We start from the raw sequence: 16,838 nt of genomic DNA on the forward strand, positions 1-16,838 counted from the left end.
CACCTACATTGATATTTGTTTGGGAAAACTAGACTTTGATGAAGTTCCTCACATAGCTAGCTTTGTGCTGCAAAATCCCTGGCTACAGCGGATGCAATGGTGTCATCGGGACTCGCCGCAATAGGATACGAATACATAAATCTAGGTAAGGCGTCAACGAATTTCTGTATTTTTGCAGTTCTGTAGTACAAATTACGATTAAGCTAACCCTCTAACATTTTCAATATCTTTTAGATGATTGCTGGGGTGAACTTAATAGAGACTCTCAGGTATATATATGTATTCTATATATACACTAGAATTACTCGTTTTATACATGATATTGTCATTGCTAAGTTAGAGTATTGTAACTTGCCTTTAGCAAAAGCTTGTGTAAACATAGCATGCAGTTCTCTCTATGCATGATATGCTATATAGCCAAGAATTTTATTTTCTACATATGTTATCTTAATGAAGAGTCCTCCTCAATAAGTGGATGCTTTTTTGCACAAGTACAGATAAAAATTTATAATGTGCATATATATTTTGCATTTATTTTTGAATAATTTGTTTATAGATTACATGTAAGTACTGGAAATATAGATTCTCATAAAGTTGAATTATGGCAGGGAAATTTGGTGCCAAAAGCTTCAACATTTCCATCTGGAATCAAGGCATTAGCAGATTATGTCCATAGCAAAGGGTTGAAGCTTGGGATTTACTCTGATGCTGGGTATTAATTAATGTTTGCTCATTTTCCAGAATGATCTTAATTCTAGTCTATACCTTGATCAGTACTCAATTTATTTCTTGATATTCAGTGTAGAACTCGAACTTGTAGTGGGACTATGCCTGGATCTCTAGGCCATGAGGAACAAGATGCAAAGACTTTTGCTTCCTGGGTAACATTTTTATTTATTTTTATTTAATTTTATTTTTGAGGGTATATTAGCTATAAAAATATTAACTTGTAGTGCCATTTTGAGATGCTAATAACTGGTAATTTATCCTACACATAATAGGGTATTGACTACTTGAAGTATGATAATTGTAACAATGATGGCACAAGTCCAAAGGAAAGGTATTATATACTAATTGTCATTCTATATAATGTACACATGATTTTAGTTTATAAATTATAATAAGGCATTCTCAACCTACATGTGTTGCAACAGGTATCCAAAAATGAGCCAAGCTTTATTGAATTCTGGGAGATCCATCTTCTTTTCTCTTTGTGAATGGTGAGTAGTAATTGAGAGTTTTTTTTTTTTTTTTTTTGCATCAAGCTCTATGTTTTTAGAATAATGATTTGTATAAGTCCCGTATGGTTTCTTTGTAGAAAAGTGGCATCTCCTACTTTTACGAAAGGTCTGCGCAAGACTTGAACACTTTAGATTTATATCTATCATTGCTCTTGATTTGAAGTGCCCAAAAAGCAACATTTGCCATTTAGAAAAATAGTATTACAACAAGAGAAGCTAAGACCCAGCCAATTAATTATGGTTCCCCTGCTTAACATTGAAGTGAGTATATGGAAGTAAATGGTTGGTTTCAATATTTTAGGGGACAAGAAGACCCAGCCACTTGGGCTGCTGAAATAGGAAATAGCTGGAGAACAACAGGTGACATCGAAGATAAGTGGGAAAGGTAAGATCGATGCTGATTATAATGCTCTTTTACTTATTTCTAATTATTAGCATGACATCACGTGCTGATCAAAATGACAAATGGGCATCTTATGCTGGACCTGGAGGGTGGAATGGTGATTAAACCCTATTTAATTGGTAATCTTCCTGATATTTTAAGAACCATATTGATATAAGTTATAATTGACGTCAGATCCGGACATGCTTGAAGTTGGAAATGGAGGCATGACAACAGAGGAGTATCGTGCTCATTTTAGCATTTGGGCAATAGCCAAGGTACACATGATATCATGAATTCCTAAAACTGACTCATTACATTTTTCAACTTCCACAAATTTGTCAAAATTAAATACGTAACATGACAGATCTTGATAGTCACATGTTGATCATAGAAAGTTCACATATTTTAACTTTTTTGCTAGTTTGAGAGTGATCTTGATTCATTAGAGATCTTGATCGAACTCTCAGGTCTAGAGTATGAGAGACATAGATACATGAAGTAGACATCTCAGTAATTTAGTTGTCCGAACGGTTCGCTTAGACAATATTAAATATAGAATAATAAATATTGTGAGGATTATTTTATGTAACTATTTTATGTGCAGATAGTGATAATTTGATGGTGTAAAATGTATTACTTTGAAAAATAATATTAATTAATTAATTAATATTTTGATGTGAATAGGCTCCTTTGTTGATTGGGTGCGACATTCGAGCAATGGACAATGTGACATTAGAATTACTCGGCAATGAAGAAGTTATCGCAGTCAATCAAGGTAATTAGTATTGATATAATGAAAGCTATTGGAAAGTAGGAAAATTTGTTATCAAAAGAAAGTAGGAAAATTTAAAATTGCTTACCATTAGTACTTTTGGACAGACAAATTGGGAGTTCAAGGGAAAAAAGTCAAGAAGGATGGGGATCTCGAGGCATGCTTTTTTTATCTAATTCTTCTCTTTTATCTCTTACAAAGTCTATGTTTTCCATCAATTTCAAGATTACCTAAGAATAATAAGAGAATTACTATAATCACAAAATAATTTTAAAAAAATAAACTCATAAATTGATATATTTTCATGTGATATATTAGATCTAGTTTACAAGAAAAATAGTTCTATAATCTGATACACCACATCAAACTACATCAATTTATGAGTTTACTTTTATAAAATTTCTTTATAACTAAAGCATTTCTTGAATAATTACGTTCAACACATGTTCTAATAAACCCAATTTCTTAGTGATTATATATGTTTTGAATGTTAGATTTGATCAATCAATACTCCCTCCATAGTTGGAGTTCCAAAAACAAGCATTGAACATAGATACGTTTTAAGTCTACACGTAAATCTTATACAAGGAATTAGTTTATTCACTTATGGGTTTTGATGTAATATGTCATATTTACCTTATAGTAACAAGAGTTTTACAGTCCGAGGGATTGCATTAAGCCACATTAACATGCAAATTTCTTGTATAAAACTTGCCTGCATGTGGACCAAATATTTTTCTTAAAGATTACTCTTACATATATATATATTTCTATATAAAAACTATAGGTTTGGGCTGGTCCTCTCAGTGATGGCAAGGTACCGGTAGTACTGTGGAATAGAGGGCCATCAAATGCTAGGGTTTTTGCTAATTGGTCTGACATTGGCCTTAAATCAACAACAGTGATTAGTGCACGTGATTTATGGGAGGTAAGATACATATAATTCACTCACATATTGTTACATATAACATCCAAGAAAAAGGGATTTGTCATCTGTAGTCTTGAATAGTGTAATCAAGAGGTTGTTTGATGAATTGTGCAGCAATCAACTGAGTCATTAGTGGACGGACAACTCTCTGCCGATCTTGAGTCTCATGCTTCTCGAATGTACGTTTTAACTCCCCAATAAAGCTATGATTGTCCAAGAGAACTGAAGGCTTCGCAGTTTGCGTTCAATAATATTTGAACAAGATTTGTAATTTCCTTTTTTTTTTTTGTATGGCCCGGTAAATTCAATTACACGTAGTGGAGCTTTCCATTTCAAAGCACCTATAAAACATAGTTTTGTACCCTCCAACTACTTATTAACATCTAACGATTCTTCAATTTTAAAAATATACTAGACTACAATTTTAGAGATCTACTCCTTCCCCTCCCCTCATAAAAAACCAAGGACTCTAGATCTGATTTTTGCCAAAGGCGTCCTCCTCCTCCTACCTCTCTTTTCTCTTCTTCCTCCATCTACCAACCTTGTTTATCAAGATAATTTTTTTTATTAGTTTTATTTTGCTTCATTTAAGGCTGAAAAAGATAGATCTATAGCTTTTCGGGTAACGTCTGAGAGACACATGCGGTACAAGCATACTCCAAAGCTGCAAACCGTTTAGAAGAAAGTGATGGTTTTGCAAAAATCACCACTCGTAGTCCTCATGCGCTGCCCACATCTGCATGTTGTCCTCCCTTTAAGTAGCTCTTCTCACCACACACATCAGATCACCGAACTCGTCACCATCATATCTTTCAAATCTAACCTTTGTGGTTGAAAAGAGACAAGCATATTGTCTTCACGTGCTATCACAGATTTTGAAGTCTACTGGAATTAGTCCAAACTGTAATCTGTTTCTTTCTTTTAGATCTATCTTATTACTTTCATTTTTGGTTTCCTTATTGTTAATTAAAATAAAAAAAGAGTTCGTCTCTTAGACTTTTGTTTGTAGAGGTCGAGTCATCTCTTTCTATGAATAGTGAGATTGGGTTTCTATTTAGGCAGAGAGTGTTATCTCTTAGATATTTGTCTGTAAAGAGTATCAAAGTAATGAAGAATAGACCAGTCATAAAATCAAATCATGTATTGGTGGAGCTCCAAGTGCATTATTTTGGTTTATGATGTCATGTTTGATATGGAGATATCTTAGAATGTATCCGATTATGGATATAAATTTCTTGATGAATAAATGACGATAGTTTTCCTTAAAAAAATATATATTAGACTACGTAAAATTATAATAGAAACTCTAAAATATGAAGTTTGAATCCAAAAACCACTAATACTAATTAATTTTAAGATTGTCTCTAACCATTACTTCAAACGTCTCTCGGGGTGGTAGTAACAATCAGTCTCTACTAGTAGTGGCTACCATGCCAAAAACTGGTTGGAATAACCATTAAAAAAAAAAAATTAATTTAGCTGTTGCTTGTGGTGGCAACTGACACCAACCACATAATAGCGGCCTAAGCTCAACCTAGGTGCCCAATCTAGTAAATTGATGGCGCTTGATCATCTAAAAAGTTGGGGATGCATTGAATCTTGTTGGAGAAAGAAAGAAATGATAAGGGATTCTTAAGAAGGCGAATGGATGACAACATTGTTGGTTATCATTCTTGAAGAAAAAAAAAAGGATTAAAGTGCGTGAACAGTTACAGATGGTGTGTGTCATGTCTCAGACGTATAGGGAACTTAAATTTACAATAGCTCGTATCCTAGTTAGCTTAAACCCCCAGCGGGGTATCATCCCTGGGGTTGCCATCTGTCTAGAGCTAGCAGGGTAGAAGGAAAGTACTAGCTAGTGAATTTTCAACGCACAAGCACGATAGAAATTAGCAAGATAACTAGAAGGGATATTTAGGGCCTTGAAGAAGTAAGCCCACATATTAAAGGGCCCAAATCTGAGGCACTAGAGGTTGAACTATGAGCCTAAGAGTTGGTCTTATTAATATGTATTGTAGATAATGGGAATAGATAATACATCCGTCTGATTAGGAAAGTGATCACTCACATTTACACAAAAAGCTTTTGGGATAAACTTTGGAGATTAGTCATTATCACCATCATCACGCTCTTTTAAATAACACCTGAAGCTAACACATTGACTACATTAATTCACATACTTATATTGAGACCCATTCTCTCTAACTTAAATATTGGAGTTCCACTAGGCATCTTATACACCCCTCTCATTTCATTATAGGTTATCCATACTGTTGGTGGCGCGAAACACATTTTTAACAAGCTGCAATGTGTTTGCTTTGAAAAACAGCCATATTTCTTCTATACCATAGGCTGAATGCTATAGTAAAGGAATCAACGTGAAAAATAATTTTTTATATTTTCTTTTATATAAACTAATTCTTTTGTTTTGTCACTTGCAAATCTAGTTTAAAAGCTGACCCATGCATTTAAGTTATTGAGTTAGATATTCAAAAATGGGAAATGATATTCCACCTATAAATCTTATCGAGGATTTGTACTAAATCTATTTTTCAGGTTAAGAATTGTTTTTAATGAATTTGTAATTTTTTTTATTTATTTAAATGTTTAAGAGGGTTTAAAAAATGTTTGGAAATTTTAAAAAGATTTCCACTAGTTTAATGTAGTACGTCAGATTGTAAATTAAGCTATTTTTATTATAAAATAGATATAACGTATCAGATGAAATTATGTCAATTTTTAAATTTATTTTTATAAAATCCTTTTATAACTATCAGACTTATGATCGTATAGGAAAATTGACCAATGAGTGCTGATCTGGTTACTAATCTTTACTGGTTAGGACATTTTTATTGAGATTTGTCCAAATAAGTAGTAAATCTCATTAAAAAAGAAAATGTTTATGATCGAGGTATACGAGATTAATATTTATTTTTGGGATTTCGTGAAATGAATGATGAATGAGAAACAATTAAGTAAACATGATCATGTTCACAAACGGTATAGATAAAGAAATACAAACAATTGCTAAGGCTAAGATGATGCTGACCCCGAAGGATGAAATTACAGCCAAAAGTACAAGGTCTTCCAGGTCAAAAGCCCGCAATACCAAGAATAATCAGCTTTCTTGAATTAATAGCTGCCATAGATTATAACCCTACATCTCCCTTGTTCTTACATATAGGCTGGTTTTGATTTAGAGATGAGATGAGATGATTTTAAATAAAAAATAAAAGTTGAATAAAATATTTATTATTGTTTTGAGATTTGAAAAAGTTAAATTGAGATTTAAAAAAGTTGAATTGTTTATTATATTTTGTGTGAAAATTTAAAAAATTTATAATGATAAGATGAAACGTTTTCCAAATCCAAATTAGGCAATAATATAGTTTTCCAAATCCAAATAAGACCATAATATACCAACAAAGACTTCCACGAATAAGCTATCTAAGAAATAGTTGGTTTACTCGATAATGCTATGAAAGAAAACTTACAAATTAATATAACTCAAAATTATAATTGTAAAGTTTTTTAACAATTATGCTAGGTACAAGCAGGATGGGCAAGCGGCGGGTAAACGATTGTGTATGTGGAATAAAAAAATGAAAACCAAAAGACAAGAAAACAAAAAGGAAGAGCAGACCAAAGTAGTAGAGTAAAGTTTCTTCTTCAGCGAGAAGACCACTGAATATAAAGCAGATCTCTCTTTTCTCTTTCTCCTTGAAAATCTCTCTCTTTCTCCCTCTTTTTTCTTCCAATTCTATCTTTTGGGTTGCACTAGTTTTGTGTTTTTTGACTCAAGAATTTTGAATAGATCCATCTTTTTCTTCTTCTTGTTTTTTTTTTTGTTTTTTTTTTCGGGGTTAGTTCTGTAGTTTGATATCTCCCTCATGTTTTTGGGTTTACTTGTGAAACAAAATTTCAAGTTTTCCTTTTTAATGCTATTTTAACTCCATACCAGAATGCGAAGAAAATGGTTATGACTGTGAAATCTCTCCCTTTTTTTTTCCTATATTTCTCTTGCTTTTAATTCTGGAATAGGCACTTAATTAAAGAATTCAATGGGACTGAGGTAAGGATAGCTTTATTTCAAATGAATCCATTAGGTTCAATCTCTAGATCTAATGGATTCTCAGCTATATTTTATTGAAACCATTGGGACATAGTGGGAGAAGACATAACTTGAGCTGCCCTTGACATCCTAAACCATGAACGTGACCTGACTTGTATCAATGAGACTTATATAGTTCTGATTCCTAAGGTCAAAAATCCTCAATCAGTCACTGAATTTAGGCTAATATCTTTATGCAATGTCATATAAAAAATAGTCTCAACAATCCTAGCCATCAGACTGGAAACAATATTGCCTTAAATCATATCTCTCACTCAAATTACCTTGGTACTAGGCAGATTAATAATGGATAATGTAATTGTGGCTTTTGAGGCCATGCATGCCATGAGAACTAAAGGAAAAGGACAACGGGAATACATGTCTTTGAAGTTTGACATGAGCAAAATATATGATAAGATGGAGTGAAACTTCTTGAAAGTCGCAATGAAAAAGATGGGTTTTAACCCAAGATGGTTTGAATTGGTAATGAAGTGTGTTTCAACTGTCTTACTCCCTACTCATCAATGGAGCTCCTCAATCATGGTTTCAAACTACTAGGGGAATAAGACAGGGAGATCCCTTATCTCCCTATCTATTTATCCTGGTAGCAGAAGCTTTGAGCTCACTCTTGTACCAAGCTAAAGCCTTAAAGCAAATTCACGGATTCCAATTTGGTAGGAGTAAGTTGTGCATTAATCACTTGCTTTTTGCAGATGACAGCTTATTATTCTGCCTTGCCAATGCATTTGAATGGGCAAGGATGCTTGATTTGCTGGACCTATATGAAATAGGCTTTGGATAGAAACTCAATAAGGAGAAAACTTCAATATTCTTCAGTGCAAATACTAAGAAGATGACTAAAGATCATATACTTGACATGAAAGGCCTTAGAGCTACTCAAAGCCATGAAAATACCTTGGCTTACATACCCTTATAGGCAAGTCACGGTGTCAGGCTTTCAAAGGAATCCTGGATAGAGTAAGAGGTACAGTGAGCAATTGGAAAAACAAACTCCTATCACAGGTGGGAAAAGCGGTATTACTCAAGGCCATCATTTAAGCACTACCAACATATTACATGGGGGTATTTAAACTGCCAAAGACACTTCTTCAAGGACTGAATAAAGTTATGAGAAACTTTTGGTGGGCCAACAACAAATGGAAAGAAAGACACACTGGGTAGCATGGAACCAAATGGTAAAGGTAAAAAGTTCAGATGGAATGAGATTCAAAGACTTCAAATGTTTCAACACTACATTGTTAGCCAAACAAGCATGAAGGATCATGCAACAGCCTCAATCACTGGAATCACAGGTCCTTAAAGAGAAATATTTCAACAAAACAGATTTCTTGAAAGCAAAAGTAGGGTCTAGATCATCATTCATATGGAGAAGCATTGGCTCAGCTAGACACCTAATTGAAAAGGGATCGGTTTGGAGGATTGTCAATGGCTAGAGCACATACATTTGGCAGCATAGGTGGCTTCCTAGTCCATCATCATACAAGGTCCAATCTACAAGTCAGGTGTTGTCGAGGAAGGCTAAAGTAGCAAATCTTATCAATCATTCAGAAAAACAATGGAATAAGGACTTGATAAGGGAAGTATTTGAGGAAAATGAGGCTAAAACTATTGTTAAAATCCCAATTAGCTGCTTTGGTGCAAATTAATTTGGCTAGAAACCAAAAATGGAGCCTTCAATGTGAAAAGTGCATGTCATCTTCAAATGGAGCTGAAAACTATGAGTGAAGGTCAACCATCATCTTCAATTACTAAGAATGCAGATTGGACTAGCTTCCAACTGTTGGAAGCTTAAAATCTCGAATGCAGCTAAGAACTTCATGTGGAGAGCCTGCCTTGAGTCATTACCCATAAGAATGAATTTGGTCAAAATGAAAACTTTTGAATCTCCTAAGTGCCCTATATGTAGAAAAAAGGAAGAAAATGTGGCAAATATTCTATGGAATTGTCCCTCAGCAATGGATGTGTGGAGTCATGCTTCATTTGGTTTACAAAAATGTTCTATCAAGTCAAAAAATCTTAGTGAATCCATTGAGGCACTAATGTCAAAATGTGATCAAGATACAATGACACTATTTGCAATCATAGCAAGAAACATTTGGTATAGAAGGAATCAGTTTGTTTTGGAAAACTCATTTATTCACCCAAATACTTTAGCCAAGATAGCAAGGAAATCTCTTGAAGAATTTAAAGCTGCACATGAAAAACCAACAACACAGAATCGAAGGATTGTAGAGATAAATAATAGATGGCAATCTCCACCTTTAGGGGTTATCAAAATTAACTGGAATGCAAGTTTGAGTGAAGGAAGAGGAAGAGTAGGCTTTGGTCTAGTGGCTCGGGATCATGAAGGCAGAGTGTTGGCTACCAAAAAATTCTCAAAGCCAAGTCTAATGGATCCCCTACTTGCTAAAGGACTAGGTGTTTTATATGCTGTAGATATGGCCAATGAAATGGAATACAACTCTGTCACAATAGAGGAGGACTCTCTAACAATTGTAAAGGGAATAGAACAACAACTAGATAGATGGGACAGAGTGGGAATGATCATGAGTGATACAAAAACTAGGCTTTCATCTTTAGCCAGTTGGAGGGTGTCTCATGTCAAAAGATTAGGCAATGTTTATGCCCATAATCTTGCCAAAGAGGCAATCCCAATTCCAGATGATGGAGTAAAGAACGGTTATTCTGTTCAGACAACTTATCTCTTGTAACCCCTTGTTAAGTTAATGATAGTTGATGTTTTTATTTTATTTTTTTCAAAAAAAGTAAAGAAAATAGGCCACTATTCTATATTATGCATTCGTAAAGAAACCCAAGACTTAGGAATTGGGGTCGACTTAGTCCAGGTTCAAGCTAAGACCCAGGCCCATAGGTATACAAAACACAACGTTAACAATTAGAATATTATTATTTTAAGATTTGAAAAAATTAAATTATTTATTATATTTTATATAGAAATTTAAAAAGTTATAATAATGAGATGAAATGCTTTCACTATCCAAATGGGTGTTAATTTTGCAATTAATCCAGCTTGACTTTTACTTTCATTTGATCAATAATGTGTGTGATCCACTAGTCAGTGCACATCATTCTCAATATAAAGGAAGGTACACGCATTACATAAAGAAAATAGGCCACTATTCCATATTACGCGTTAGCAAAGAAATCCAATGACTTTAGAATTAGGGTTGACTTAGGTTGGTTTGGATAGTAAAATGAGATGAGATGATTTTAGATAAAATTTTAAAGTTAAATAAATTATTATTATTGTAAGGGGGTTTTTCTCCCAGGTCCAAAAGACCTAGAGGTGGAGCCTAATACTCAGAGGCTTGTGCCCTGCACTGAGCCACTTGGTGGCCCACCCAAGGGCTCTCGACCCATATAGATTGGATTTGGGGCTTTAAGGTATATGACAATCTACTATCCTAAGAGCACAAGAAAGCTATCACGGCAAAAAGAGAAGAAGAACAAGCCATCTCGACAGGACTGAATCCTAAGACGAAATAGTGGATCACGTCGCATTAAATGCACTTACCAAAAAACCATGCTGCATTAAATGATATGTTTAATAAGATTACTTAGATATATACTTGGAAGTTTTTGAATCATTTTCTTTCATTTTTTTTTTTTAATATAGTCTAACCTAAGCCACATACAACATTTTTTTGACCGTTCTGATCCCAAGTAAGCCTGTAGAAAGATTGGTTGAATTCTCATTTGTTAATGTTCTTATCATAAGATCAATACTTGCTTGTTGTTTGTTCATAATTATGTAAATCTCCATGTGATTATGTACTCTACTTGTTAACTCCAAAGTGAGAGCCCTTATACAAAACACTATTATACATGTGAGTTATAGAGTTGAACTTTTTCTTGAGATTTTCTTGATGTTGCATATGTCAAGGTTAGTGGTAAGATGGTTATGGCTTGGGGAACACACACACGCTCTGTGAATTGCTATAGGTGGATTGATCTATGGGTTGATTACCTCTCTGCGGGGCACCAAAGTGATAGGTGTAATGTCGAAAGCTGGTTTATCTCTCCCATGGTGGAGTACGGGCCATCATTTTGCTGCTGCACATTTACCTTTCTTGTGTGCTTTGACAAACGGGAGTAGCTACAGTCGTAAACTGCCCAAACAGACTACCTTCACATATGGGTCAACAGGTAGGTTTAGCCCCCCAGTGGCCCAACCTCCCCAGCAGAGGAGAGCGGGTTAGGCCTTGAGGCTTCTTAAATGAATTACCCCATCCTGCCACGATGAAGAGTGGATACAGTGCCAGCCTGAACATGACTTACCTTCCCTGTGACACCAATGGAAGGGATGGGTCCAGTCGTTGATTTGAAATATTGCATATTTTTATACATTTAAAATCAATATATTTTAATTTTTTCATTATATTATTATTGGTTTAGATGAAATAATGATTAAGATGCATAAATCCGAGTTGTGATTTGAATTGATAAACAACATGATTTTTGCTTAATATTATAACTTGTGATTTAATTAGACAATGTTCTTTTACATGTATAACATATTTTTAATATTCTATTCTTTGTTTTTATTTTATTTTATTTCTAATTATTTTTTATTTTTATATAGGCTAAGAAATGGCTTTTCATTTATAAAAGGGAATTGCATGCATACGGATTGAAGTGCTTTTTGATTTGTCAAATTAATTCAAGCCGCATGGATTGAAGGGGACCACACGAAACCATATAAAAGGGAGACTTTTGACTTGCACATATTATTTTAATTTCTTTGGAGAGCATTAGGGCGCCACACATAGCTATTTTGGCCTTTTCAAGCCGCATAGGAGAAAACAAATTGCTTCTTTTAGTTTCTAATTCAATTCACGCTGCACGTATTTTTTCTTTTGGAGATTCAATTCATGCCGCACGGCAATATACACTTTGAGGACTTGCAGTGCATTGAAGAGCTCCTTGAAGAGTCCAATTGCTACTATAGTCTAGGCTCTTCCACTGCTATCAATCTCCATCTCCATTCATTTGGCTTGCTCTTTCTATTTCCTACTTTTTATTTAATTTCAATTCGATGTTTGTGGTCTATTCATGATATTTTTGGATTAAACGTTTAAGCATTTTATTTGCTGTTTATTTTATTTTATGTCAGTAGGGGTAGGCTCGCCTCGTTGATCCTCGAACTTGGTGAGAAGGGGCCGAGTAGCATGTAAGGCTGGGTTTGTCCAAATACTTATGTGGAGGTTGAGTAGTTCTTGGTAAAAAGGGGCTAAGCAGCATGTAAAGCTGAGCTAGCCCAAATACTCTTGCAGAGCTCAAGCAGCATTTAGGTTAAAACTTGCCTTGTTAATCCTCATGCTTGGTGAGCTGGGGCCGAGCAGTATGTAAGGTCGGGTTTGTCCAAATACTTTTGTGGAGGTCGAGTAGCACTTAGGCTGAAACTTGCCTCGTTGATCATTGTGCTTGGTAAAAAGGGGTTGAGTGGCATGTAAAGTCGGGCTAGCCCAAATACTCCTGCAGAGCTCAAGCAGCATTTAGGCTAAAACTCGCCTCATTAATCCTCATACTTGGTGAGAAAGGGGCCGAGCAGTATGTAAGGCCGGGCTAGCTTTATTGACCCTCATGCTTGGCGAGAGGGTCTAAGCGGCATGTAAGGCTAGGCTTGCTCAAGTACTTTGACAGAGGTCAAGCGGCGGGTAAGGCTAGGCTTGTCTCGTTGACCCTTGCGCTTTGCGAGAGGGGCCGAGCGGCATGTAATGTCAAGCTTGCCCAAATATTCCTGCAAAGGTTGAGCAGCACTTAGGTTAAAACTCGACTCATTGATCCTTGTGCTTGGAAATAAAGGGCCGATCGTTTGGCTGGTATGTGGTGCAGCTTTGAGGCATTATCCATTGGAGGAGACAATCTTTGCACAGTTTTATTGGAAAGTTTTAGGACTAACCCACACTTTGCCAAAGAAGGGGTAGGGGTGCCTCAAGCCACACCCTCCCCATTAGCACCCTAGGGGAAGTAATTAGTCGATGGCCTTATAGTTGAATTACTCTTCACCATGGTGAGATAGGATGAGTTGTTCAAGCAGCCTTGGGGCTCAACCCACTCTCCTCCGTGGGGAGGTCAGACTCGACTGGGGCTAAGTCTGCCAATTATCCCCCACATGGAGGTAGTTTGTTTATGTAGTGTGCGATTGGACCCACTCTCGTTCGTTGGTACCAGAGGGAAGGTAGGTGAGGGCCAGGCTAGCACTATGCCCACTCTTCCCTGAGAGGGTAGAGATGGCCTCCAGCTCATATTGCCATTTGATGCCTCATGGGGAGGTAAGGATCGAGTAGTTTGCGACTGTACCTACTCCCACCTTGTCAATACACACAAGGAAGATAAGTTGTCAGGCAGCTGAGCACTAGCCCTTACTTCACCATGGGAAGGATCAAGCAGCCTCAGGCATTATACCCATCCCTTTGGCATCCCGCGAGGAAGATAATGTCAGACAGTTGAGCAGCCGATCTGCACTTCGATTGTGCCAGGATAGGGTAATTCATTCGGGTGGTCTGGAGACTAAACTTGCTCTCCTATGCAAGGTGGTTGGGCCATCGAGGGGGATTGACCTGCCTATTGACCCTGATGTGGAGGTAGTCTATTTTGGCAGTTTACGATTGACTCACTCAAAAACGAGGAGCACAAAGGTTATCCCAAGTGCAGAAGGATGTCGTGTAATAATTAGGAATAAAATTTCTAGATCGTCTCCTCAGGAAAAGTTGCTTAAATCCAAACTCGTATAAAATGGTGAAAAGTTTCACAATCAAAAGTGGTGATATGTACAACAAATGGAAGAGTGTAATGAAAATAAAAAAATGCACTAGTCATAGACTAGATTCATACTTTTGGATATTTTTTAGTGTCGAAATGGAACGTAAAAGACTAACAAATTAAAATTAACAATTAAAGATTCAACTACATTAAACAATTTTAATTAATCTGAAAATTAAATAATAAACAAAAATTATTGAAATCCTAATTAACCTTTAATCAATCTAAAACATAATTGTAATGTATATTTAACAGAAGTTTAAAGAAATAAGAAAAATAACTGACATAAAATAAAATAAACAGAAAATAAAATGCTTAAACTTTTAATCCAAAAATATCATGAATAGACCACAAATTATTTGTGCCAGCTTGGCTTCACATGCCGCTTGGCCCCTCTTAGGCCAAGCCAAGTGCAAGGGTCAAAGAGATAAGTTTAGCCTTAAGTGCTGCTCAACCTTCGCCTAATGGTCTGAGTCTTTACGGCCTCATAGGCCCCTCGACTACCCCTCCCCGGTTTGACGGATTGGGAAAACGGCAAGGTGGGGTAGCTCTAAACGTCCTGACCTGCACGCGTAGGTGGGAAGCCACTTACAAGGGAAAGAGAGAGCCAAGCCCCCAGCACAAGTAGTACCATCTTAGGCTCAACACTTAGCCACTCTTGAAGGGTATGCGCGAAGTGCAAACAGACAATAAGGAAGTGAAGACAACATAACACGGGAATATAAGCAAGGAAGAGTTTACTCATTAACAATCAAAGTGTTTACAAAGAGGAAGATTACAACATCCTTGCAAAGGACCTTACAAGAAGAAAAAACAAATGTGTACAATTGAAAAAGGAAAATAATCCATTGGCAAAATCATAGTCGGCAGGGTCGCCCAGAGGCACACGCTCACTTGCACCATCCCAGAAGTATATGAAAGATAGAAGCCGGAGGGCCCTCTCACCTCATCCACCTCGAGACCCTTTAGCTTTGAGACTTCCAACAAAAAAGCTGTTGTCAGAGTAAATCATTTTCTAGTAGAAGTTGCAGACAAGAGATCCTTGGAGCATGATCATCATCGCTATCAAGGATTTCAGCGATGTGTCAAGCTCAAGTAGAGCCCAGCCCTAGACCTAGACTAGGGCTTCCTTTTCCCCCTACACCAACCAAGCTTGAGTGAGAGGCCTTAGTCCGACCTGATTAAACAAACGGGTCATGACGTCATAATGGAACATGGATTGCATGGTGAGTCTTGAGATAGGAAAAACCATTGAACAACGTGGCCATGAAGCCTAGGCTGCACCACCTCTACAACGCATCTTCAAGTGACAGGGAACAACAAGACCTTAGAAAAAATTTCCTCTGAACATCGTAAAGAGTCACTGACCTTACAAGAAGCCTCGCCCAGAGCCAAAAGGCTCATAAGAGTTAGAACTCACTAGGTAAAACCCACACAATCAAGATAGAAAGGCCCAAAATGCTTGAAGGGTATGAGGGAAAATATGATGACAACCCACTGAGTAGGAAGGACTTATATAGGCAATTCACGATGATTGACTCCTCGAGATATTGGGAATGTGTGTATCCCATGGCCCTTTCAAATACAGCATGAATCTCACAATTGGCGAAACGGGTGAGCATCAACATATAACTACTCGAAGCCCACGGGAATTCACATGCAACACATCAACTGCGAAACAAGCTTTGCCTAGAAGCCCAAGACTACCATATGGAAAAAGTACAAAGTGTAAAATGCAAAGTGCAAGACCCCCACCTCGAAAGAGGACCCCTCCTCAAAAGAGGAACACCTCACAAATAAGTACAGTGAGTGGACAGACAACCTCGACAAGTTGGACATGAGAGAATAGAAAGCATGGAGCAATGCAACGAGAAGCAAAGTATGTATACAATTATAATAGTGCATTGAGCATAGCGATCCTTACAAATTAGATATTAACAAGGAGGGATTTACATCATGCTAAGTATAAGAAAGAAAAGCTAAATCAATCAAGGGAGGCATTAGGGTCCATTTTGGAGTCAACATAGCCCACCTCAGGTGCATCCAGATTCGCCAAGTGCTCGAAAGGGTTGGCCTCAGCACCTTCAGGACTGTCTTCCTCGAGGTCCGACGACCTCGGGAGGATGATCCATGGGAGCATCATATGCGGCAGAGAAGGCATCAAGGATCATTGTCCGGCCGATTTCGCCAGCATGATTAAGGGTAGCGAGATCAGAATCAAGCTTCTTGAAATTGACAATCCTCAAGTGCGCCTCCAATGCTCTGGAACTCTTTTTAGGATTTAAGATGACATGGTCCTGCATCCTCTTAAGAACTTCAAGATATTTGCATACCCAAGCATCGTCGTGAATGTAAAGGGCCCTCCCCAGCTGGTCGCTTACGCGGGTTGCAACCTGCTGCACCTAAGCAAATCACTTCGAAAGTCTCTGATGATCACATCCTGGGCAACGATCTTGGTCTAGGCCAACTAGTCTTCTCGATCCTTCAAGGAGATCGACAGGGATGAGCACTTACCCCCAATAGCTTAAACCCAGAGCATTAGAATCGCAGATGCCCCTCAGCTCTTCATTCTCCACTTGAAGATGACCTAATGA

The 16,838-nt window shown here is 36.9% G+C and overlaps 1 protein-coding gene across 2 annotated transcripts in view; it reads left to right on the forward strand.

The window, feature by feature from the left end:
• LOC122299426 (alpha-galactosidase-like) overlaps positions 1–3,757 on the forward strand; it is a 47,980-nt gene extending 44,223 nt beyond the window's left edge. Inside the window, exons 3-15 of one of the 2 annotated variants that reach the window (XM_043109700.1) lie at positions 89–145; positions 235–269; positions 609–712; positions 806–881; positions 1,002–1,060; positions 1,155–1,220; positions 1,543–1,626; positions 1,677–1,741; positions 1,819–1,901; positions 2,311–2,401; positions 2,506–2,555; positions 3,186–3,326; positions 3,441–3,757. In XM_043109700.1, the coding sequence (XP_042965634.1) occupies positions 89–145; positions 235–269; positions 609–712; positions 806–881; positions 1,002–1,060; positions 1,155–1,220; positions 1,543–1,626; positions 1,677–1,741; positions 1,819–1,901; positions 2,311–2,401; positions 2,506–2,555; positions 3,186–3,326; positions 3,441–3,527 (998 nt within the window). In that variant the 3' untranslated portion in view covers positions 3,528–3,757. The remainder of the gene's footprint in view (positions 1–88; positions 146–234; positions 270–608; positions 713–805; positions 882–1,001; positions 1,061–1,154; positions 1,221–1,542; positions 1,627–1,676; positions 1,742–1,818; positions 1,902–2,310; positions 2,402–2,505; positions 2,556–3,185; positions 3,327–3,440) is intronic. The other variant, XM_043109699.1, reaches the window with a different exon arrangement.
• The last annotated feature ends 13,081 nt before the right edge of the window (positions 3,758–16,838 follow it).

This window comes from Carya illinoinensis, chromosome 16 (assembly GCF_018687715.1).
Source record: "Carya illinoinensis cultivar Pawnee chromosome 16, C.illinoinensisPawnee_v1, whole genome shotgun sequence".
Lineage (NCBI taxonomy): Eukaryota > Viridiplantae > Streptophyta > Magnoliopsida > Fagales > Juglandaceae > Carya > Carya illinoinensis.